The 27191-nt window shown below is 41.3% G+C and overlaps 1 protein-coding gene across 2 annotated transcripts in view; it reads left to right on the forward strand.

The window, feature by feature from the left end:
- The window catches only part of PPA1 (inorganic pyrophosphatase 1), a 327202-nt gene that overhangs the window by 61039 nt on the left and 238972 nt on the right, over positions 1-27191 (forward strand). For both annotated transcript variants that reach the window (XR_011204987.1, XM_069240377.1), the window contains exon 2: positions 13429-13493. Coding sequence is in view for 1 of the 2 variants with exons in the window: in XM_069240377.1 (XP_069096478.1) it covers positions 13429-13493 (65 nt within the window). In the remaining variant the exon portion in view is untranslated. The remainder of the gene's footprint in view (positions 1-13428; positions 13494-27191) is intronic.

Consider the following 27191-nt stretch of genomic DNA (forward strand, 5'->3'; position numbering starts at 1 on the left):
CTGAGTATTGCACACCTTGTGCTTTTGGGCACTCCAGTGATGTTGCAGCTCTGAAATATGGCCAAACTGGTGGCAAGTGGCATCGTGGCAGCTGCACGCTTGACTTTTCTCAGTTCATGTGCAGTTATTTTGCGCCTTGGTTTTTCCACACGCTTCTTGCGACCCTGTTGACTATTTTGAATGAAACGCTTGATTGTTCGATGATCACGCTTCAGAAGCTTTGCAATTTTAAGAGTGCTGCATCCCTCTGCAAGATATCTCACTATTTTTGACTTTTCGGAGCCTGTCAAGTCCTTCTTTTGACCCATTTTGCCAAAGGAAAGGAAGTTGCCTAATAATTATGCACACCTGATATAGGGTGTTGATGTCATTAGACCACACCCCTTCTCATTACAGAGATGCACATCACCTAATATGCTTAATTGGTAGTAGGCTTTCGAGCCTATACAGCTTGGAGTAAGACAACATGCATGAAGAGGATGATGTGGTCAAAATACTCATTTGCCTAATAATTCTGCACTCCCTGTGTGTGTGTGTGTATGTATATGTATATATATATATATGTAATTTTCCCAGTATGACAGAGTTCACAAATTTGCAATCATTGTGTGAGGCGTGGCACAATAAGGCATTTGATCTATTCTCCTCTGTTATTGGTTGGTTAAGTATTGAAGGATCTCATATCAGGTAATATAAGTTTATGCTGACAAGCTGATCAGCTTTCCATACTTTCAAGTTTAAATTATCTGTGCATTTCTTTTATGTCAAGGTTGAAGTTAGCAAACTTTGACTATATATGAAAACAACAAGGTGTGAATAATACTGACCATTGGCAGGTTTCCTGCCTAAACACGTCTGTTGTACAAACTGTTACAGTAAACGGATGACTGAGGATGTGCCCTGTGTGTCTGTCGTCCTTTTGGATTTCGAAGGACTTCTTGAATATTTGAAAATATATACATAACCCACACATGAGTTGCTAGGTTTCCGACTTGCTCTGTCGGATTGTCCGCTTTACTCCCGCTTTACTCCCGTAGGCTGCAACAGCAGGAGCGATGGTGTAATGTATATCTGTATTTTATGTTATGGATAGGTCTTTGGATTTCAGTTCTTTCTGTTTTGAAGACCTTCATTGCTGTGTTTATGGTTTTCTCCATCATATCTTCTTGGTCTGTTGCCATCAATTACCATTGTACTACTGTCTTTTACCAAAAGTGCCTTTGTAGCTTGAATTGAAATGCTTGTATTCCTAGTGTGGGTTAGAGCTGCCTCTGATTGCCCTGCCACAGAGCCTAAAAGTCACTAGATGAGAACGGGACCAATATTTTTGAATGAATGTGTGTTATCTTCTTTCTAATCTTAACAAGCTGTGTATTTAGAGGTATTTGTGGTCTGTCTGATGCATGACCGGTCTTCCTTGTCAAACACAATTTCTTTCTTACAATCTCTTTAAGAACGCTCTTGAGCGTAGATGAACTTGTATTATTTTGAATATGTGCAACAAAAAAAACCTGATCAGTATTAAACGTCTCCTGACTTGATTGAAAGTGTTTCAAAGTCCTTGTAAGTTAGACAAAGTTATGTCTTCTAAATTGCATTTACGTATTACCTTCTCTTTCAGTTGTGGAAAGTTTGCTGAGAACCTCCTTACCTCCAAAATGACAATAACAGGTGTAGATCAAAAGAGTGAGGGAGAAGCACAATCCTAAGTGCACACCCTTCAGGTGGCCATCGATCATTGTCTCAAGTCTGGATTTACCCCAGACAACAGCAGTAACTCATCTGCATCAAAATAGTTTACTCCAACTGAAATCCCTCAACCAGATGCTACAGGCTTCTAGTGACGATGAGTAGAGTATCGGGGACAGAACTAAATTAAGCAAAAGAACAGGGCTTAAGAACTTGAAGATAGCTTCATTTACTCCGGTATATAAGAATTTGGAAAACTATAGGGGATACGGTCTGACCATGTTTGAGCAGCACTGTATTATGGACAAGTATGCCCCTAACTCTCCAATCTAATTTGGGCCACAGTCTTCAGTTTTTACCATAATACTGATCCAGTTGTAGGCGGAACATTGAAGGAATGGGCCAGGAGGTGGACATGGCTTCTGCTTGTTTATGGACCTGTCCATGACACAAAGCTCAGCTACCCGCGCAGTTTCATGCCAACAGTTGCTTCAGTTGAGAGGCATGGCCATATTTGCAGGACCCCTCATCTTTTTACGCTGGACCGCATTGTAAAAATTGTAAACATTTGCTCCCATCTTTTATCTTTTAATGTTAAACACATTTCAAATACCTCTTTTGCAAGCTTTCCCAATAATATCGTAGCCATTTCTTCTGCATAGCTGTGGTTAGTCCTGCTCGCAAACTACGTCCTCAAAACAAAATTTGTTGATGCCTCCGAACTATTTGTCATCCGAAGTTCCTAGCTCTCACCTTGTAGGTAATGATTCCCCAAGTATTAAAAAATGAATTTTGAATTTGGCATTAAAACATGTGAAAACACCAGATCCCTTCTCAAACATAGCACCCAAGTGTGGTACATCATTGTCTGTCAAGGCCCTGAATCTGTTTTATAACAGGAATTTGGTTTAACGCTGATTTAACCTGTGCAAATTTGCAAGACATATATCATTAAACTTGATCAAGAAAGGAAGATTTGTGGTGTACCCACCATCTTTAAACATGACTACTTATACATTATAAAAGAAACTCCTCTCACAGAAAATTATGAATTTCGTATTTATAAAATTGAATATAATTCCTCCATATCCCTGGTTGGAGCTGTAATTTATAGACCCGGGGCCCAAAAAGGATCTCAATGCCACGGTGATGGATTTTCTTGCTCTCCAGATCATCAATTTAAGATTTTTCTTGATGATAGGTAACTTCAACTTCAATTTTAATTTTGAAGACTCCACTTATACTACTATTGTTAGACTTAATGAGGATTTTGAAGCAGCTGAATTTATTCAAAAGGTCACTGTCCCTGCTTATACTGCCGGTCATACTCTGGACCTCATCTTTACAAATATATAGGCCATTCAGTTTGATTCACCGGTTGCCATGCTTTAGTCTGGCCCCCATCTCTTATGTTTTCCATCAGTATAGATTGCAATTCTTTAACACCAACCTCTAGACTTTTGACTGAGCTCTTAGAAATTAGTCAACTGAGAGTTGTGGAAAAGCTAGTACTGCCTACCATAGATCAGTCTGTGCTTATGACTATAGCAGTAAATAATTATCGCTCTGCCATTTCTGAAACCCTTGATATTATTTCTGCTCTTAAGACCTGCAAAACCAAGAAGAAAATGTTCTTCATCAAGTGGTATTGATGTGGACTGAGATAACAAAAAGAACATTGCAGACAATTGGTACTTCTTTAGATAAGCTTCAAATTGAAAGTAGATAAACTTCAGTACAGACCTCTTAATACTGATCATAAAAGCTTTTGGTCTCATCATGGATGCACTACATTAACTGCTTTCCTTTGGGGGAAAAAAAGAAGAGTTATGGTAATTTTACCCTTCAGGCTTAGCTGAACTCTCTGAATTACCTACCCAATTAGCTCCACTCAGCATCCCAGTGTAGTCTTGGAACTTTCAGGGACATGACCATCTGGGCTGTAGAATAAAGTATGCAGTCTATACTCTCTGGCTCTCCAGAGAACCCCTTTCCTTTTTTATTTTTTTTCTTCCTATGCTACTCTTCCCAGTCATCATGCCTTTTCTGGTGGCTAGCCCTCCTCGAGCGCATCGACCAAGTACAGAAAACATGCGAGGGTCGCTGTTTTCTGTCCAGCTCGTGGACTACTTTTTCTCTAATTTACTAGCGCAATTTTGCTTGGCAGAAGTCGAGCGCTTTACATAGTTAATTGCACTTTTTCGGGTTACGTACATAAATTCACTTTTGCCGATAGGTGAAAAGTCGGGTTAGGAGTTTACAACGCTATCAGCTCTAAAATGAGCAAACGCGAGACACGTTGCATTGCAAATGCTTGTTAATTTTTTACTTTCGACAGCAAATGGACCAGCAGCTTGAAAGCATGTTTTATGGCCTCCTGTTGCTTAAATCATCTGCAGACACATCAGCCCACTCCATCCACTGATCTATAACTTTATAAAACATATACCCGCAGATTACTTATCCATATACATCAACAGTATTGCAATTAGTGTCCTTTCTTTACAGGGGAAAGAGACCATACAATCCATGAAATCTTATATCAGTTCAGGGGTCCCGGTCCCAGTCTCATCCAAGTTAGTAACCTGAAAGTATGGCAAGAATAGAAGTACTAATTTCACTCCAAACCTCTGATAGTAAATCTGGGTGCATTCGGTTAAACCTTGTGTGTAAGCTTGTGGGTGTTGTAGAGACCTGAAACAGTGATACACAAATACATTTTGTTTGCATCCTAAAAGAAATAGTCCAACTCAAAATGGTAAAGTCGCACCTTTGTATGTGAACTACTTGTCAGTACTTCAGTCCCTAAAGTCTTTGTGAACAAAAGTAAATCTACCTCTTTTAAGGCTTACCCCAAAATAATGGTTTTCCCTACAGAGATTCATCCGCATCCAAGGGAATACCATTGGAAAATCCGTGGCAGTCAGGTTTTTCAACTGCACCCCTCCTCGTGTCAGCAGGTGGATAATTTCAATGATTGTGGGGCAAAATGCTTTATGTGTAAACGTTATAAACGTTAATAATCATTTGTTAAAATGTCCTGCAGTGGAAAACTGGCACCCCAATTGCCTCTAAAATTGGGACTGTGGAATGTTTCCACTAGATTTACAAAGTTAATCCATTAAATCCTACTTAGTTCAATTTCCAGTGACCACACTTATGTTCTCCTGGGAATACCTCTATGCAGAGTGTTTGTTGTCATGGTGCAATTTGACATGCAGATTTTACAAATGATGCTGGGAATTAGGTTGTGAAAAATGGGACCTTGGTGCATTTGCTGCACATTTGTGAACTAAGTGTGTCAACTGTTTGTGAATCAGACCCATAGTTATTCGAGTGTTTGTATATTGTACTTCACAAATGCCCACATGTCCTGGTCATCAAAAATGCAAATTACAGAAGTAAGATGACCTGATTGTTTTGGATTGAGGCTTGTTGACTGAGACGTTATTTAACTCTACCACCTGAAATCCATTTGTAACTAAATCATAACGTGGCAACTGACTATCTGAAAAGGTGCTCTTATTTATATCCTGACCTGGATTGTAGTTATTAAATGTGGATGTTTCCTGGATCGTCCTGGCTGGCTGACCATAGTTTGATCCTGGAGCCAGATATTCTACTTGCTGTGATATGATCAAATTCTTGGTTACTGCATAATGTTCCATTAAGGAAGTAGCTATTTGACTGTTTCCGCAGTTGAGGGTGAAGCTGATGCGGAATTGAGGAGTTTGGAACACCTATAGGGTGCAGTGGTTATTTAGGTTTCCTGTATCGTCTACACAGAAAAAGGCACTTCTCACAAAATGTGCTAAGTAATAGGCCAGTTCCACAAACTCTATTTGAAGTTCAGGCTCTTCTGCAGTGCAGGAGGGCTCTCTCTATTCACCCTTCTTCAGCAAATCCCAATTCTGCCTGCCAGTGCCTGTGTCCTGTCTTGCTGATTGATGATCGGGATGGACCTCAGCCCCCTTATCTTGTCCCCATCACATGGGCTCAGTAGTACGAAAAAGGGGATAATTGAGCTGCAGAACAAGGAGATATCATGCCACAAGATTAGCTTGGCTCTTCTGTAAGCCCAAGTGCAACATTTGTCAGCCAATAAAGATCTCGGGATCCACCCCTATGCCAAGATGCTGTTCGTAGAAATGGGCATCAACATCTCTCTCCAGTAGAGCCTGTCACTTGTGTTACACATAGGTAGGCCCGTAATGATAGCCCGGAAGGGGCAAACATCCCCAATTCATCTCAACATACTTAACTACAGAAATGTGCTTCACTGGGACATGGTGTCAGGCTGTGGATGCTCACAGAGACAAAGTGATGCTTATTCTCAATGTCTCAGCAACAATTCCCAACTTTTTCTTGACTGAGTCCCGAAGAACACTGGAGAGTAAGGGGAAATGGAGGTGAGAAAATGAGAACAGGATACTGGTTCACAACTGGTCAAGAGGTATCCTGGGAGTAAGTTTTATTGCTCCTTGTCATTCAAGGAATGTACAAAGCACACTGATTAAGTCATGCATCCTTAAGTCTCCAAGCATTTAGAAACCCGAATACAACCCTTTGTATCTGAAATATACATTGACACTACTAATGTTCAGAAGAACAGACAATACTATAATGCTGCAGTAACTGGATATTCTTTAATTGGTCAAATACTGCCTTCATGCGTGGCATAAGTAACTTTGTGCAACTTCTATATGAATTTACAATGGGATCTGATACTAGTAGAAGATAAAAAAATCCACAAGGCGTGACACTGAAGCATTAAATTCAAAGATCATGTTACCAGTAGGATTCCAGAAAACAGCACTGCAGTGAGCCACCAACTACCAGGGACAGGGGTGTGGAATTTCTGTAGCCCTATGCCCAGGACACTATTGTTTGGGGTCAAGGACAACAAGTTTTTCAAGTTTATTGAGTGCTGGAGACAGGTAGGCCCAACCTCCTGCAGCACAAACCCTTTGGCTGGAAATTTACAGTAGCACATTATGGAGCAAGGAGGGGAATTCTCTGCAGTTGTGGTAATATTTGTGTCCATGTGTTGTTTGTGTCCATATGTTAATGCTGTTCAAACTTGTATTTATGTTTTCATTTTTGCAAAGCTTTTATTATTAGGGTGAGTGTTTTAAACACATGTTGTAAGCTTGGACTGCACTACTGGCAGTGGTTCAAGTAGAAAGTGTGTACACATGTTTGTAAAGTTTAACAATATGAGGCTATGTATAATACTCCCATAATGCTTTTTGATTTAGATGCAAATATTTGCAAAAGCTTTATTTTACTTTCAAAATAAAATGTTCACCAAAAATACAGCTAGGAATCAATGTTTTGCTAAACTACTGTAAAAATGGAACCTAAAATTTCAAAGTATCATTTAGTACAATGTGTTGCTATATGCTAGTATTTCGCAAAAATACTTATAAAGGCAAGTCGGTGTAACCTGTTTCAACAAGATTATGGGAAACATGAAAATAAACAAGCATTGGCAAAGCCAATAGGTCCGACATTGGTGGTCAGTCTTTAAGTTTAGTCAATGCGTGTCTTCTTTTGACATGGCTTTTGTAAAACTTGATTGTTGTGGGACGTGCTGGGCCCTCACTATTGTAACAAACATTGGCAGAAGCAAAATTATTTTGGTGTCTCAAAAAGCACACATATGCTCCTTGTGAAAGCGCAGATTGAGATCATTTTGTGGAACCAGCTGATAGATGGGTAGAGAGAGAAAATGTTAATAGAAACAAAAGGCCTTGGATAACTTCAAACCTAATTAGAGACCCAGTTCTTAAAGAGTGACAAAAGCCCACCCATGATATAAATCTCTGCATTAGTGCAGATTTACATATTTCATGAATTCATTAGAATTTACAGAAGTAGACCTGGAAATTGTACTGCTAGAAATTAGTTGTGAAGTGTATTTTAGCACAAGCAAATAAGCATGTCAATATTTGCTCATGTAAAAACTCTGTAGAGCGCTTACGAGTTCACTTTCCCTCCAACCACTTTTTTTTCCCCTCCCCAACCCTGGAAGAAGTATTACTTCTGACCCTGGTCCGAGTAAATTTCCAACCTTTCTCAATATGGGAAGAGATTAGCGAAGAGCTAGTGAAAAGCAATAATGTATGCAAGTTAGTAGGTTTGCACAGACTCAAAAGGGCATTCTAACTCTGGAACTAATGCTTACTATTACCTCCATCTTCGGTATATAGATCTTCCAGAAGGTAGCAACATAAGGAAATTACTAGTATTTAAGTCCGGCTATATATTATGAGCTCTGGCAGATTCAGAGAGGATATTATCAGAGCTCTTATTTAATGAGGTTATTACAGTAATCTGTTGCACTATATGGGACCAAAAGGACAAGGAGATTTATTTTACAGGACAAGTACATTTATGAAACAACCTGTCCCATTGAGAAGTATATATTTTTTATTAAATTTTAAACCCCTGAGTGGTCAAGGGAGACAGTATGGTAGCAGGGGTCCTATGAAAAACATCATGGGGAGCAGCACCATAGCATGAGCCACGGAACTGCAGCACAGACTGGAATCCAAGAAGCAAGACACCAGGTAGAACGAGTGGCTCTGACAGGAATGACACCAGTGAGGATTCAAAATTGAAGAGCGTGGGTGTGTGAACAATCTGCTTTATATACTGCTGTTAGAAATGGGGTTTTTGGTTGGCAGTCAGGTTACCTCCTGTCCAAGCAAAAGCCCTCACTCTAGTCAGGGTAAGTCACACACTATCCAAGGTTATCCTGTGCCCACCCTCTGGTAGCTTGGCACGAGCAGTCAGGCTTAACTTAGAAGGCAATGTGTAAAGTATCTGTGCAATAAATCATACAATACCACCATATAGCACCACAAAAATACACCACACAGTGTTTAGAAAAATATATAATATTTATCAGGATAATTGTAGGTCAAAAAGAATAAAGTTGCAATGGAGAATTGTAGAAATATCACAGGGAAGTGATATAAAGTGTCTTAAGTCTTTAGAATGCAATACAGTGTCTTTCAAGCACAAAGTACCTGGTTTCTGGTGGAAAATCTCCTCAGAGGGCCACAGGAGAAGAGATGCGTGGAAAAAGGGGTGTGTGCGTCGATTTCTCCTCAGCACACACAGACTTGCGTCGTTCTTTTCCACGCGGGGAAGTCGGGCGTCGTTTTCCGGCACGCAGACAGTCTCTTTTTGTGGATCGCGGGGATTACCAGATGTCCCGGGTCTGTGCGTGGATTCTCCTGCTTGTTTTCCGGCTGCGCGTCGTTCTGCGGGGCTGCGCGTCGAAGTTTCGATCTCACGGTAGGCGTCGCGTCGATTTCTCCTTGGAAGTCGGGCGGCGTTGTCCTTGCGAGGCCGTGCGTCGAAAGTTTGGTCTCACGGCAGGCGTCGCGTCGATTTCTCCTTAGAAGTCGGGCGGCGTTGTCCTTGCGAGGCCGTGCGTCAAAGTTTCGCACTCACGGTGGGCGTCGCGTCGATTTCTCCTGGAAAGTCGAGCGGCTTTGTCCTTGCGAGGTTGTGCGTCGAAGTCTCGATCGTCCCGAGGGCGTCGCGTCGATCAGCGTCGGTGTGCGGCGTTTTTCTCGCCGCGAAACAAGCTGTGCGTCGAAATTTTCGGCGCACGGAGCGTCCAAGTGAAAGGAAGAAGTCTTTTTGGTCCTGAGACTTCAAGGAACAGGAGGCAAGCTCTATCCAAGCCCTTGGAGAGCACTTTCACAGCCAGACAAGAGTTCAGCAAGGCAGCAGGGCAACAGCAAGACAGCAGTCCTTTGTAGAAAGCAGACAGGTGAGTCCTTTGAGCAGCCAGGCAGTTCTTCTTGGCAGGATGTAGTTTCTGGTTCCGGTTTCTTCTCCAGCAAGTGTCTGATGAGGTAGGGCAGAGGCCCTGTTTTATACCCAAATGTGCCTTTGAAGTGGGGGAGACTTCAAAGAGTGGCTAAGAAGTGCACCAGGTCCCCTTTCAGTTCAATCCTGTCTGCCAGGGTCCCAGTAGGGGGTGTGGCAGTCCTTTGTGTGAGAGCAGGCCCTCCACCCTCCCAGCCCAGGAAGACCCATTCAAAATGCAGATGTATGCAAGTGAGGCTGAGTACCCTGTGTTTGGGGTGTGTCTGAGTGAATGCACAAGGAGCTGTCAACCAAGCCCAGCCAGACGTGGATTGTAAGGCACAGAAAGATTTAAGTGCAAAGAAATGCTCACTTTCTAAAAGTGGCATTTCTAGAATAGTAATATTAAATCCGACTTCACCAGTCAGCAGGACTTTGTATTACCATTCTGGCCATACTAAATATGACCTTCCTGCTCCTTTCAGATCAGCAGCTGCCACTTCAACAGTGTATGAGGGCAGCCCCAATGTTAGCCTATGAAGGAAGCAGGCCCCACAGTAGTGTAAAACGAATTTAGGAGTTTTATACTACCAGGACATATAACTACACAGGTATATGTCCTGCCTTTTATCTACACAGCACCCTGCTCTAGGGGTTACCTAGGGCACACATTAAGGGTGACTTATATGTAGAAAAAGGGGAGTTCTAGGCTTGGCAAGTACTTTTAAATGCCAAGTCGAGGTGGCAGTGAAACTGCACACACAGGCCTTGCAATGGCAGGCCTGACACAAGGAAAAGGGGCTACTTAAGTGGGTGGCACAACCAGTGCTGCAGGCCCACTAGTAGCATTTAATTTACCAGCCCTATGCACATAAAGTGCACCTTACTAGGGACTTATAAGTAAATTAATAGTCCAATCAGGTATGATTCAAGGTTACCATGTTTTAAGGGAGAGAGCATATGCACTTTAGCACTGGTTAGCAGTGGTAAAGTGCGCAGAGTCTAAAAACCAGCAAAAATGAGGTCAGAAAAAGAGAAGGAGGAAGGCAAAAAGTTTGGGGATGACCCTGTCAAAAAGCCAGGTCCAACAACTGCCATGTACTGTAGAGCTTGGAATAGATTGGCAAGCTCTGCTTCTCTGCATGTGTCCTTCAGTAGGAGATCCACAGTCTATGCCTAGCCATAGGCTGACTCACCGTTATTCCGGAAGGCAGAAGATGAATATTGTGGACACATTCCATGAGTGAGTAAGCGGGGGCTTGAGTCCCAAACATAGCAATGTGAGACATGCTTTGACCATTCTTGGTCTCTGCATCGACGTGTAGCCTTGATGCTTTTAACAAAAGAAGCCTATCTCTGCACCGGATGACCCTCTGAGAAGGCATTGAAGTGACTGTAACAGTTGGAAAGTATTAAATCTAACTCTATCTCTGGCTATTACCTCTAGGTACACGCCACTCCATTGTTTTAGCATGTCTGTACTAGTGGTGATGCGAATTAATAGTATGCATTCCAGACAAGTTGTAAAAAGATAAAATCGATGCACTCAAAGTATACACTAGGCTGATTCATACAGGAAGCAGTCTTTACCACGAAGTTGTTACATCTGACTACAATCACAACGCATTTTTTACCACGTAATATTTTATCACATTTGTCTTCACCACACATGTCGTTACTACACATTTAAGGTAAGTATTAATATGTGTATATTTATATATGTATATTTATGTATGTATACGTGTGTGTGTGTGTGTGTGTATGTGTACACACACACACACACACAAACACACACATATATATTTAAGTTTTTAGTTTTAGGGATGGGTAGGGGTGTAGGGTGGTTAGGGGTGTTTCTTGGATTTAGGCATTGGTAAGAAGGGTATTGTTTGGAAAAGGCCTTTTTGGATTCAGGGGTGGGTAAGGGTAATTTAAAAAGGGTGGTTTCTTTACCTTAACCTACTAATACTTACCTTAGAAATGTGATGTAAAGGCATGCAATCTATTTCCTTGCATTGCTCCGTCATACAACCATAGTGGCAAATGCTGGAATTATTGTCCCTTTTAAGTCAAATGATCATACAAATTGGCATGTGTATCAAGAAAAAACTATGTGAAGCACCTGGAGTCTTTTTCTCAGCTTTACTAGCATAAAATTGAGGCTCTGCTTTTACCACAAGTTCTATTCTAGCGCCCTAGTGATGTTGCCTGACAAACGAAGATCTGACTACCTACTCTAGCTATGGAATACTTTTGATGACTTTGCTTACTGCACCCCCCACAGTTTTTCTTTAAATATTGTACCCTTGTACACCAGTGATCATCTTACTTCAAAAGGCTTATTAATTATCAAAATACTAAATGACCCTGAAGAAGAACACTTCATGAACAAAGCGTGTTGGCTGATGTAGACTGGTTGTCTTTATTGCATCTACCTCCGATGCAAGAATTAATTAAATGGATTTTTATTGTTGCTTTATTGCCTGCCTGTAATAACTTCCATGAGTCTTAATGCATACTAGATTGATGTGCAGTTTATAACAAAATTTCTGTTAATGACACTAGATATCACATCCATCCTTACATTCAGTAGCAACAAAGACCTACACTCCATTGTAGATGTTCTAAACCTTTTGGGGAATATATACAAGGCAGCGCTATTAACTTTAGTCACTTATTAGTTTTGAAATTGGATAATTTGAGGAGAAGGATGATGGCAAGCTAGATGTAGTGTTGAGCTGAATGGATTAAACTAGGTATGCTAGCAGCTTACTTTACAAAGGAGTATTAGCATGACATTGCTCTTCATGTAAAAGCAAAAGAAGGGTTGTTAGAAAAGTTTGAGCCTAAGGGATTCTGGCCACACACTCTGCCATCTGTGAAATAAAATGCGTCTGTGTGTTTCACTGCCTCCTGCCAACACTAAGCCTACCTAGGAAATTATCTGAGGGATACAATAGTCTGCTCAAGCAGTGATGCTAGGCAGGTGTTTGGCATTACTTTTTTTAGAGATCCGCTTTAAGCCACGTCCAGACGTTTTGATGGTAGTCCATTGGTTTCACCTCACCACCTGCTGGTGCTTGCCGGCAGATGGGAAGCATATCTCGGGGAAAAAAAACAATATTTTTCCTCTTGGATGACAAAACAGCATTTGCAGAGCCTCCTGTCCGAGCTTATTTGTGTTTCTATTTGGAAGGACAAATAGTGGTATTTTTCTGTTCTGAGTTTGAATGTTTATTTAGAATCGGTCAAATATTGTGCAGGGAACGCTTTAACCGAACATTACAAAAACACAAAGGAATAAAGGTCCTAGTGTGTTACATTGTTGACAGTTGTGGATCCCAGCTTGTTTTTATTGTTGCCTAATTATATAAAGAAAGAAACAAAGGTACACAGCACTTGTGTGGTTTAACGAAGCAAGCATACGTTAATGACTCATAAATCAATATTGAATATGTGCTCCAACAGATAACAAAGTTCTAGACAGCTATTTTTAATTAATAATGCCGCAAAGTTATGATGGTAACATGTCTGTTTCCTATAAAGGGGAACAAACCATGAACAGATCTCCGAAAATTGCTGTAGAATTATGCATCAATCAGGAAAAGTTGCAAATTTCCCACTCTTAAGAAAAGTACTATTCAAACTGGTTACTTGCGTGAAATATGTGTACAGTTTACAAATGGGTTCAACAGACTACTAACTTAATTCAGTGAATATTGGAGCACTTTGTAGGAAAAACCTTCAGATTTGCCTCCGTGTTGATGTAGCTTAAATCTGGGAAATTCCTCTTGAACTAGAGTGGCAAGAGTTAAGAGTATGTAGCTTTTAAATATTTTTTTTATTAGTTAAAGAGATTCATTTTGAATTCTTCAGGAACTTGTATAACAAAAATGTGTGTCTTTCTTTCAGAAAACAAAAAAGGACAGTACCTTTCTCCATTTCATGACATTCCCATGTACGCCGACGAGGACAAGGTAAGACACTGCTTTGACATAGTCATCACCTCTTTTTAACTGACATGCTACAGTAAATTCGATATCCCACCCATTTGTTAGGTAGGGTTGAGGTTACTGCACTAAGACCTATTCAGTTACCATATATCCCACTTGAAACTAAATATTGAGGTAGGGAGCAAAAATGTCAGGAATTCTGAGAGGGTGGCATGCATTGGTCATGACTGAATAGCTTTTTAGGATAGGCTTTAATGGTGCCTTAGTGATATTCATGCTTGATCTTCTTCTGTCAGTGAGGAATGTAAACATGTCAAGATGGTTTTAGGAGTGACAGTGCATTGCTTTTTGATTGGTAGGGCTCCGTGGTTGAAGTGGACAGGATCTATTAATTACGGTCTTTAATCCATTAAAAAAACAAATTATAAGTTTACAAAGGCAAACAAAACTTTATTGGACCGTTAAAGCCAGCCTTGAGGAGTTTCTCGCTAACAAAAGTTGGGCAGAAGGTGGAGGTTTCAGGTGGGGTCTCCTAGATTATGAAGCTGAGGGTGGGAAAGAAAGCTAAAGAAGAAACAAGCCTTTTCCCTAGGGTGCCTGGCTACCTGAAAGATTTGTAAATGTGTGTAATCTGTTAATCAAGAAATCTAAAGGATGCATGGAAGCCAGCATACAGCTTTAATAGATGGAATCATTTGAGGCTTTGTAGTGCCAAAGATCTATTATTTTTTTAAATGTATTGTAAGGATTTTAGCGGCTCTGGAAGGCATCCTTCTAATGGAAACTTTAAAAAAATGATTTGTGCTCTGTACATTCTGAATATATATTACTAATATAAATTGAATGCACTTTTTATCTCAAACTGTACATCTCTACGCACTTTGTCACCGCAGCCCATATTGTCCTGTGTATAATACAATTGCAAAATAATTACTTTCATATTTGCAATAGCATCCGTTGCATGCCAGGACCTCGTAGGTCTGTAAGGACTCTCCACTTCTAACCTGACAGTCACAGAAATTAATCTTAGTTGGTGCAATGAAGATCAGTTGTTGAGGTCCATTGGGAAAAAAAAAAAAAAAAGTATGGGAACTGTAGTGCTGTGCTCAGTAGGGGCAGGGTGAGTGAGCATTAGGATGTGGACAAATGCGTCAATTTAAAAAAAAAAAAAAAAATCCTGGGGCCGTATTATGGAAAGTGCCCTGGAAGTGCAGTGGGCATGGGCACTTTTGTATTACAGAAAGGGCCTCAGAGGCTTGTGCGACCCTTTTTAGGTCAAGCATAGCAGTGCGCAAACGCTGATTTTCAGACGTGTTGGTATGTATCTGGGCTTTTAACCTCGCCCACCACACACTCATCACTATCAATCATTCGTCGGCTTGCCTTTCAAAAATCCTTTCTTTTTGTTGGTAACTACTTTACGTTTGTCCCTCCTTACGGCCGTTTTGTTACCACCTTGGCCATCGACCCGATTAAATGGATAAATGGATAATTGCACATTTGCCGATAACTTTGACTGCATGCAAACTTCTTTTTCCTTCTGTGTGTCTTCTTCATGCTCACATCTGTGCTTTGAATTGGCTTGTTTATGCCAACTGTTTTACTTTTTATTTTCAGTTTGTGTGGCAAGACAAGTCCAGTTCGTAATTTTCATCGCAAATAGCTAAAACTCGAGCAAAGGCGAGACCCACTGCATTGCTATTGCCAGAGGGTGGTCCCTCATTTGCATGGGGCGTGGCCTCTTGCAAATGAGGGAATTCCTTTGCCTCTGCACCCGCTCAGTATTCTAGATGCGGATTCAAAGACAAAGAAGCTGTCAGGAGGCGCACTATTTTGAGGTGGTGCACTGCCACTTCACCCCCCTGATAGCTGCCCTTTGGAGGAGGGAAAGATAGTCCTATGGACCCCCAGACATCCCCTTCCAGGCAGGTGGAGTCACTCACTGCATCCCCATGCAAGGGGATCTCTAATCTCCCTTAAAAGTGCAGACCGGTTGCCGCCTGCACAGTGAAACGGAGCAACTTTAAAGCAGATGCTTTGTCTTTCACAGGAATGCACTGCCCAAGCACATTAAATATAATACAGCGCACACTCCTTGTTTGCATCTGAGGCACCTTTTGAAAGGTGTGCCTGGCGCAAGCAAGGAAAATGTGCCACATCCTGTACTCTGGTTGGTGCAGTGGCGATTAGTGACTTGTGTATTCTTAGTGCAGCAATGTCCCACTCTGTGACAGAAAGCACTGTGAACGTGTAAGTCATTATTTTAAACTTGCATTACAGACAGTATAAAATAGGATGTTACAAAATGGGCAAAAGGTTTTGCATCAAAAAAGTGCTTCCAAATATAGTTTAGTAATACCCAGACTGTATGTAATGCAAATTTTGTCTATAACTATCTTTTTTTTTTTTTTTTAAGCAACACTTCGCAGCTTACGTGGTAGGCACCTACAGTACTTCTCAAAAATAATAAATGTGTGTCATCAGGAAGCTTCAAGTGGTTCCATCATTAAAACTAATACCGGCTGCCAGGCAATCTTTGCATTTGTACATTAACCAGTTGCGCTCAGTTACATTTCTTTCAGGAAAGCAGACTGCCTGGCAAGAAGGCTTGGCTATCTGTGTGCAACTCCTTCGGTTTCACAGCACCGGAGACTCCTTGCCTCACACTTTAGCTGACGGTTGCCTTTTTACAAAACAGTAGGGGAACAGTTTTTCTAAAATTCATTTAACAAGTACGGGCACATCGTGCCCTCAAAACCCCCCCCCCCCCCCCCCCCACACACACTCTTCACCTGGTTAGAGGCAGACATCTACAGTGATCACATTAAACAATTGATGGCTCATAACATAAAAGTACGTTACCCACCAATTAAATTACTTTAGCTTGCATTTAAGGTGTGTGCATTATGTTTTATATGTATTCACTTTAAAGCGAGAGGCCACCAAAACAGTTGCAGACTATTGAATTCATTTTAGACACATCGGACTCTTTCCCCAAACTCACTGACCTCGCCCTCATTGCACCCTGGATCATAATTCTCATACTTTATGCACTTGAGGACCTTGCAGGACTGCACTTTGGTTTGTTGTGCATCCATCTCTATGCTCACTGCTGTCTGATGACGAGCCTATAATATTACAGGCTGATTCAGAGGGTATTATTGTTGTACGTTGGCACCTCAACTTTTCTATAGTAATCAAAATAATTGAACTGCATCAGGCAGTTCTAAAATACACAACTGTTGATGAAGGGAAGTCTTCTACTGAAATAACGTCATTGTTTTAATAGTGCACCCTTTAGTTACCAACTGTAAACCCTGGAAAAAAAATTAAATGTCCTCATGCTCACTGACACTCACTGTAGATCTCCTAACTTTTTAATTTTTTAGTAAAACCCTGTTGCACGTCTTGCCTTAGAGGGACGTGCATTTAGCAGTTACACTTTAATATGGTGTCTGTGATCTCTGAATATGAATACAGATTTTTTTTATGACTGATTTTAGTTTTAAAAAGTTCAAAATGTTTTTTAAGTCTTGTCTTTGACTGGGGAGAGTTATTGGATCTCACAGTACTTGCTGTTTTTGGATAAATCATGCCCGACTCATTCCAAAATAACCACCCTTGTGTGTCTATGCATGCGTCCATTGTGCAAATTTGGATGCAATGAACGAGCATACATGCACATGCGGCATCTTGAATTAATTTTTATGAATAACAAAATTAATTTCAAGATGACCACCAATGTTTGTACATGCACTTTTATGCATGCTGCCAATTTTGGAATGATTTTTGTTTGTAAGTTTATTCCTAATTTACTCTTCCATGCAATATGAGACCTGTGAGCGTCTCCGTAGTTGTGTGCAGGTTATGGGCCCTAGCAAAAAAAAAAAAAGAAAAAGAAACCTAAAAGATTTTTTTTTTTTTTAACCCATGAAAGTGGTGGGGGGCGGGGGACAGGTTTGGGGGTGAGTTCACTGTGCACCAGAGAAGAGAGCAGGGGTTCAGACTTGTTAGTATGGGAGAAAATGGAGCACAGCATGCAGCTGGTTAGGCATGTGCCACGCCCTTGCCAAAAAAGGAAAAAGCATTTGCAATGCTTTAGGGCTTGCATTAGCGAGAGTTAGAGCTATTGCGTCGTAATTGACAGTCTTGCCTTTGGGACCATATACGTATTTAGCCGTGCAGCACCTTAAACCTTCATAAACTTGACATTCAGCTGTATTGGTGGAAACATCCCCTAGAGGGCAACACAATAAAAATAGCATTTGAAAGAAACATAGCCATATATCTTCATGTGTTGAGAGGATTAGGAGATTTTACAGGTCCAGTGTACGGTGTTCTGATTAGCATACACAGTACATCATAGTACACTGTTCTGAAACGGGGAGTCCCACTAGGATCCCACTTTGAGACACAGGTCAATCTGGGTACTTCTGTAATTGGAAGCAAATACCTTCACACACCCAAATGGGTGTCATGCTTCATCCTCGGTCTTGGTCCTCGTGGGGCCGGCGCTGCAATACCCGTTGGGCCCTGCAAGGGGACTCTTTGCCAGAGGTCTTTTGGTAAGTGCCATGTGTTGAGTGCAGGAATGAATTCTGCCCTGCAGGAGAGGATAGTGAAGGACTGGAAAGTGAATGTTGGAATTGTCAATAAACACACGGATTTAAGTCAAGGTTAAAGGTGAAGGGGGGAGTGCTAAAGGAAGTAATGTTCCTGCATTCACCCCAACCAATGAAAAGAAGAGGGAAAAAGGAAATTACCTTTAACGCAGTGTGTAGGTCGACGTGTTTCTCTCCTGTGTTTGTCACTAAAGGATCAAGTGACGTGTCTTAAGTACTGAAAACAAAAAACTAACCCTCACTATAGAGTGGGTCTCTAATGTGTAGGAATGTGAAAGAAAACTTACATTTAAGCCTAAGTGCCCTATTTTTCGATTGACTTTCCTATATTAAGGAAAGGGCTCCTCGGGAAAATGCGATGAGTCGGACTGCTGCAAACGTTTGGCCCGTCAAGTCCCCACCGGAGAACCTACCTGATGACTGCAACCCGAAATTTGTTGTTTAGGTCTACCACACCCTTTTGCTGGTTCAAAAGATCTGTTGACTTTGTCAAGCATTATTCCCTAGCATTTATTCCTGCGAAGAATGAAAATTCTCCAACACTTGTGTACCCAACTCTGTGAGATCCTGATGACCGAGGGAAGCTCAGCAAGTTAGGCTGTAAAACCTTCTATCTGACACCTGTTCTGGGCCTCTCAGCAGTAACACCAAGCGCTGGTAACAGCTGACGGGTGAACAGAAATGCTGGAGAAGACAAAGGGTTATTTAGTAACTTACATGTTGGAGATATCCTTCTCTGAACAACAAAACAGATGGATCAGAACAACATGACCAGCTATGAATACTGTTGCCATGATTTTGTAATACCACTGTTGTAATCAAAGATTACTTCCTGGCAAGTAGGAATCAGGTAGCCACTTCATTTAGGATTGAGGTTGTAGATATATTTAAAAGGTTACAGGATAAGTTACAAATTAGTTAATAAGGATACCCCACCGGGAATAGCATTCTCTTTGCTCAGCCCGCTCTCGCTGACTCTTCACTCCTCCAGCTACTCACCAACATTCCATGACATTGCACACTGGCTGAGCAGCTAACAGTGGAGGCATATACAGAAAGCATCACAAGCATAGCAGATCATAACACATCTCCTTCCTGTAGAAAATAATAAAAAGCAAGTAGGAAACATAAGATAGAAAATAATAAAACACAAACAAACGTAAGTGACACCAGCTTCAATAAGTCCTATAAATTAGCCAAAACCTATAAATGATTCAGCAGTGGTCGCGTCTGACCCCATCCACACACCACCAAAAGCACACCCATTTACCGGTCCTACTGAACCCTGAACACATCACCTATTACTCAAGCAGCCAGAAACAGTAAAATGAACCACAAAATGGGTATCTTTAAACCCTTACTCAACCTAGAACAGTGGGTATCTTTAAATCCTTAATCCGCCCATAACAGGCCATCTTGTGCATAACACAATGGGTACCTTTAAACACTCATTATAGCAGTAGGAAAAGGTCTTTCATCCCTAATTCTAGAAATTCGCAATGGGTATCTTCCAACCCTCATCTCATCTATGGCAACGGAGAACACATGAATTTAGCAAATTGGTTTCTTTCAACCAATATTCATCCCAAACAACAGGGCAAATTGTGAACTTGGCAGCTGGTCTCTTTCAACCCACACCGAACCCAGAACAGTGGGCATCTTGTGAATTTAGTAACAGGTCTCTTTCAACCCACACTTATCCATAAACAACAAAACATCTTGTGAATTTAACAACGGGTTTCTTTCAACCCACACTCATCCCAAAACAACAGAGCATCTTGTGAATTTCAGTGGGTATCTTACAATCTGCACTCGTCCCAAACAACAGGTCATGTTGTGCATTTACAAAAAAATAGCACTACCTGTTCACCCAATGCTGCATAAACCACAGAACCAGTGACACAAATTACGGACTTAACCATAGCCACTTCCACTCACCAAACCTCCTGAACTCTTACAGGAGCACACACGCAAAACTGACAAAATACTTTAGCAATTGAGATTATCAGTAAAACTTCAGCATAACATTGCACAGAACTATCACAATACGACTATATATCATAGGTAACCATTCAGCATTACATTGCATGCAACCCCTATTTAAAACATTCTACTGACAGTTCCACTCAAACTGAAGCAAAAATAAACATATACTGTGGCAACAAAATCATCATGACAAAAAATAGCAAACGCAGTCTTCCACTGTAGCGAGGTATATCTCACCTAAATACGCTGCACATAACCCATGACAGTACATGTGGCAGCAAAATAAGCATGCCATTAAAAAATCATAACTATGGCACAGAACACAAAGTTCTCCACTCCGGTGAGCACAGCTCACACAAACTACACACAATACCCTGGATGTAGATCCGGTACTTGAAGACACATTATAGTTCCCTAGGTGCTTGGTTGTATGATTGTTGAATGTTGCTGATCCTCGCAAAACTGCATGTCTCTTGTATTGATCCTGCAATGCGGTTTAGTTTCAAATAACGCCGCTGCACACCGCATTGACTTGTTTTCCAAAACCTATGATGCTGATGATTCCCGCATGGTGGTTGAAATGCGGTCTACTCTTCAGCTGCTGTGTTGCGCGTCGCTCTGAAGTGTTCCCAGCCAACACTGATCACAGTGTCGGCATGCTCAGGATTAAGTTATCTCATGCTTAAAATTCCACTGATTACGGAAGGATAGAGTTAATATGCCATTGCTTGCACCTCCACTATGATAGCATGTGCTAAATCTCACTACCTGAGCGTGCGCCCATGATAACACACATACTGCCTTCAACAAATGACGCGCGTTGCTCACTCTCTCTTCATGCGTGTGAGCAACCACTTTCCCATGGCAATACATTAATGATGTAGGCAATGGTCTGCACCTCCATATAACAGTACACTGAGTCACTTGTGTGCTGTGCTCACAGTAAATCAATTGTAAATGCTCAGTCGTATCGCTAAAAACAACGTGCTGCATGAGTCAGCCTCCAAATTTGACTAGTGATGCCCTCCTTTGTTATACTGTTTTGCTTGCTGCTAGTTCACTCACCACCAGGAATGCTGACTGCAAACAACTGCACTCCCACAGATTAGATAAACTCTGTATTTAGTTAAACTGTGTGAATGCAAAGTTCAGTAGGCCACTTCTTCAGTATTCCTAGTCCATTTAATACCAATCAAATCTGCATCTGACAGTTCCTACCAGACACAGCAGGCCTGGCTCAAAAACAGTGACTGCTTGAAAGCGTCTTTGTTCATCTGTGTACAGTTAAGTAGACACCTTCTCGGTTTGCAGGCTGTCTGATGGCTTAAGACACTGATGGGGTTCAGTGAACCTACTTTTCCTCTTCTTGCGTCTCCTTCCTTCTCCCACGCCTTCAATGTTCCCTCACTCCTTTGTTTCATGAGTTTTCTTAAGTGTAGGTTAGTTTTCATATGGTCGCCAGTATTGTAATCACAGATTCCTTCTTAGCAGCTAGGAGTCGGGTACCCAGTTCATGTAGGATAGAGGTTGTAGATTTATTTAAAAGGTTGCAGGATAAGTTACAGGTTTCTTAATAAGAAAACCCCACCAGGAGCTGCATCCTCTCTGCTCAGCCCACTCTCCCTAACTGTACACTCCTCCAGTCACTCACCAACATTCCATGCGATCACACACTGGCTGAGCACAGCAGAGAACAAGGGAGGTGTGCACATTACAAGCACAGCAGGTCATAACAACCACCACATGTATTACCACCTTGGCACACAACTCCTTAACTGCCCAAGATGAGCAACTCGCCAGTGTGACAATTCCTTACTTACAAAAGAACTAAACTACTGAAGTTTGCTTACTATTGAGATTACTCCAACATTGAATGAGGAAAAATGACTGTTCAGCCGTCAACAACCAAGGAAACAGTGGGACTTGAACCTTCAGTCTGATTCAAAGTGCTTACCCTTCAGTGACACTAATGACTCGCCATGTGTGACATCCACAAGCTTTCCTGTGTGCCCTTTTGACTGCCAATGTCGGGTAGCTTTAAAGTCAGGGATAAGTCTAACAGCAAATGCTGTGGTACCGGTCCCAGTGCTGTCATTAACAGCACAGCATTATGGCCCATGCCACATTTGCTATGTCACCTCAAAAAATGGGAAAAACCACAAGGGACTACAGGACAAGGGACATTAAATTAAATGGAGACTCAAAGCTGGGTGCAAGAATGTCCACAAAATCAATACTGAGGATATTTTTTGGGTTGTTTGTGCTTTTCTTAAACATTGAAATCCCTCTGCACACATATAGCTGTAAAATTACAATTTGCCGAGGGGTGTGGAATTCAATAAAATATCTACTTGTCCATAGGACAGGTTGCTTCTTAAATCTGTTTGTCCTGTAAAATAAAATATACTTTTCCCTTTGGTGCCATGTAGTGTGGCACCAAAGTATGGCAGCAATCACATTATGTAAGAGCTCTGATAATAGCCTTTCTGATTATGCCAGGGCTACTACTATAGTAGGGCTTGAATACTTGCAGTTTCCGTCCCTACTATAGCAATTTCCTTATTTTGACACCTTTCTGCAGATCTGCATACTGGGGCTGGAGAAAGCAGTAAGCAATAGTTCCAGGACTGGAGTGAGTGAGTCTGTAAACCTACTAATGCATGGTTTAAGGATTTCGCCAGCTCTTGTCTAATCCTTTCAGATAATGAGAAAGGTTGGACATTTTACTCCTGACAATGACAGAATTAGAAGTTCTTCCAGGGTTGGGAAAAATGTGGTTGGAGGGAAAGTGAACTTGTAAACACTCAGATTTTGACATGAGCAAATGTACACATGCATTTTTGCTTGTGCTAAAATATAGTTCCCAAATATTTTCTAGGAGCACAACTTATTGGTCTACTTCTGTAAGGTCTTGTGAATTCATGAAAGCCACTAATTCAAAGACATACTATGGGTGCACTTTTGTGGATTGCATTAAGAATTGAGTCCCTAATTAGGTCTTGAATTAACAAAGACGTTTTGTTTTTTATTAAACTTCTATTTCTCTTTCTATCAGCCGGCTTTACCGTGAGAGATCGCGTTCTGCTCTTCCACAAGGAGCTTATTAGCATACACAATAGTTTTGTTAAGTGCAGGAACTACTGTGGCAACTAATGGTGACACGAAACTGGAGCCCCCCCCTTCCGAAGAAAATGGAGGGCCCCCCTCCAGACTCACTCAGGACAGGTGCTGTACTGAGGGGCCTCCCTAGAGGAGGGGGCTAGGGTGCCATTGTTACGCCACTGGTGGCAATGTGTGCTTTTTGAGACCAAAAACTTGTACTTCTTTTTGCCAGTGTTATTAGATTCTCCCCTTTCAAACAAGGCCTCCCTGAAATGGTTTCCTGACTGTGGATCACAAAACCCCACTAGACACCAGGGATTACACATTACACTGGGTTTGGGGGTGTCTGCCCCCTCTGAAAAAGGGCCCCCCCACCGATCAGCCCCCAGGGAAGCCACACCCACATATGTCATCTCTAACATATATTTATATGTTTTATTTATATATATATTTTATAGATTTTATATATATATATATATATATATCGCCACCGGTTGTCTCGCATCGGGCGTCTTCAAAGCAGTGCACATACTTCAACTTACGCGGTTCACCCGTAGCTTTTAGGTAGCAATAAAAAGTCAAGCTAACTCTTGTGAATATGTTTCTGCTAGAGAAGGATCGGACTTTTGTCTAGTGGCAGTTTTGATGCCATAAAGTAACGGAGAAGGTTTATATGCCTGCTTCAGAAATCAAATCTGTATTTTATGTGAATAGCTGAGTGGATTAGTGAAGCCAGCCATTACCTGCGCTATAATACAAATGAAATGTATGTACGAGGGGGGCTATGGAGAGATGAAGGACACTTTTGCTAGGTGGTAGTGAGTGAATCAGAGGAGGTGGTCATGGGAGTGGATGCACCAATAATAATTGTCTGAATGGGCACACAGGCGCTAAAGACTGTGACGATGGGTATGTGACAAGGTGAAGTAATAGTGTGTCTAGTTTTTTTTAGTGTCTTGAGAGAACGTGCTTTTTGAGGGAAGAAGCGAAGGTAAGGTGACTGACCTCTACTGTTGCACGCATCACACACCCACCAGCAATTTTGTGACTGTCTATGTAGGCTAGTGTTTTAGAGGGACTGTTTAGCCAGTGGCAGAGGTGGCGTCTCGTTGGATGGCTGCTGTTCAAGCCCTGACTCTGATCCCATATCAGAGCTGTCCTCTATAACCAGAGACTGAGACAGATACTGAGACAGCATCTGAGGGAAAGGACAATAGAGCAGACTCTGGGAGTGATTTTTCATTGAATGAGTCCCATCTGACAACAACTCTTCCAGTGATTCTGAGGGAGGTGATGAGGACAGTCGTGCTGTCCCTTCACAAGTACAGTCTGTGCAGGGGGACAATAGCTGGTAAGCCCAACCCAGAGAGCAGGTGCATGCAGCTCTTGGGAGATCCCCAGTTTAGCTCAGCCCCAAATTCCACCACCCAAATCGTATTGTGGAGACAACAAAATTATCTATCAGAAAACAACCTGGTTTTGTAAGACAGGCACCTGCATTTTCGGTCCTGGGCTAGGAGGCCATATAAGGAAACCTACCAAATCCAGACATTTCTGTAAATTAGACACCCGGGGGAGTCCACCGAGGTGTGGCTTGTGTGGATTCCTCAAAGTTTTCTTGCCCAGAATACCCTGCATAGGTGAACTGTTGAATAAACACTTTATTTTTTCTTGCATTTCTGTCACACAAACTACAGGAATATACTGCGATCCACAAAATTCCTACCACGCACTGTTTCCCCACCTGTCCTGATAAAACCACTACCCCTCTATTGCTGTGAAACCGTAGAGGCAGAACTCCGAACCCCAAAATCTTAGGACATCCAAAATTTAGATTTTCCCAAAATTTACCTTGGGCAGTAACTCTTCAGTACTCCTGATCTTGTGATGAGACACCTTCCTCAACATCAGGCCCAACATAAAATTAGCTGAGTAATAAGTACCACAATCGTAGTCAGGGTGAGTCACAAACACACCGTAAATTTACCTGTGCTATTATCCCCCTTTCCCCCCACAGTAGCTTGGCATAGAGCAGTCAGGCTTTCTTAAGAGGCATTGTGTTAAGTATTTGTGCGCAGCTTCAAACAGTAAAACAGAGAAAAACACCACATAAAGATTCCCCACCTGGTTAGTAAAACTTAACCTAATTAATAAAACAAGACCAAAATAACAAAAATCCAATAAGTAGAACTTTATTTATACATTTTTAAAGACGAAATTGTAGAAAAGTGCTTAGAAGCAAAAAGAAGCAACTGGCGCTATCTGGTCGCGCCGGATCGGGACAAAGTCAAAAGTTCAGGCCAACCACAATGGAGTGCTCAATGACAGAGTTCTAGATCAGGAAAAGTGAAAGTTTTTTTTTTTTTTTTTTTTTTAACAAAACCTAAAAATTAAGTGATACGTAATATAAGTTAAATGTCATGATGACATATATGCAGAGCACATAATCAGGAATTAACATATGTCTAAGTCCGAAATGATCACTGAAATCCCAAAACAAAATGGACAGCATCCCTAGTAGAAAAGACAGGTCTCATAAAAGAAATGGTCTCTGGAGGAAAAGAAAACGTCTTTGAACAAATGAACAGTCTTTGGATGGAAAGGTAAAATCTCTAGCACACCCCCATAAACCAGAATTTCTATACAAATTTCATAGCTAATTAATTATCAAAACCAACAGACTTCTTGTGTTAAGATTAGTGATAACACATTTTAGACAAATCATAGTTTGATGTGTGAAAAATAAATCACATAGCACTAACCCCATGTTTAAGGAAGTATCCGCAGGTTCTATGCTGTTGCATTCCAGAGATACACAAAATAATAAGAAACGTATTAAACAAGAACCCTTACAGCAGTGTTTTCTACCAGGCTCACATCAGGAAGCGACAGCAGAAGGGCCTTGAGGTTGCTACTTTCAGAATATGAGGAACAATGTGTTAACAATTTATGCACTCACAGTAAAAAAAACTCTATTCATCACAGTATCCTGTACTCTACAAGACTGCAGAGACTAGAGAGAATAGACATCTTGGAGGACATTGAGTGGGAGAGGGAATGATCAGGAGCAGTTTGAACAGTACATCAGAAAAGCAGCAATTTTAATAGGAAACTTCATGAAAATGTCACAACTAAATTGCATGAATAAATACACTTCTGAATAACTAAAATAGTTTCGAGCACAATGTTATTAGTTCTTTGTTTACAATCAGAATTCATCATAAAAATTAGTACTCAAAATAATCTGTCTCCCAAAATTGAACATTAAAAAACTGCATAATAAGTAGGCACATGCTGTGTAATTACAATTCCCAATAAAGCTCACTCCATGTCATGGCACTCCTCTTTGATGTGAGCACTTGTTTCCAGACTTTCGCACCGCCCTGCCAAGTGCAAATTGAATGCCCATGACGGTGCAGAAAGGATTATTTGCTTTGTGCATCTTTTCTTGAAAAATCAGATAACATATTGTCACTCTCCACTTAACTTCTGGCTCCTATAAAAGGATTAAGGGTCTGTCTGAAACTGAAAAGAGCAAAACCCAGGGGCATATTTTGGTCTGTGGGATTCAGGGGGTGTGAGTCTCAAATTTCCCAGCTACAAAAAGCTGAGGGCTGCAGGGTGAATGGGTGATACCACCGTAGTTCGGCATGAATTGTTTGCACGAGGGACAGAGTCAGTATTTATTTGCATTCGAGTGGCACAGTGGGTGAAAAATGATGGGTTGGAATGCTACCCTGAGCAATTGCCACTAGTTAGACTACTTATAAGTACTCCTCAAATCCACTTTTGGCTGTTTGATTGCCAGAAGTATGTCTAGAAATCTGACACTGGCAGTTGTTTTTAAACCATCTACTGCAAATGTTTGTGAGTTCCAGGAAGTAAATTTGCACCCCAAGTAGTATTTCTATGAGTGCTTATTTACTACTGTTTTGGTTACCTGATCACTTTTTTAAATGTAAGATCATATGAAACAAATTAACAAGTTAAAATCTAACTGAAATGAGAATGG

Source organism: Pleurodeles waltl, chromosome 6 (assembly GCF_031143425.1).
Source record: "Pleurodeles waltl isolate 20211129_DDA chromosome 6, aPleWal1.hap1.20221129, whole genome shotgun sequence".
In the NCBI taxonomy this organism is placed as follows: Eukaryota; Metazoa; Chordata; class Amphibia; order Caudata; family Salamandridae; genus Pleurodeles; species Pleurodeles waltl.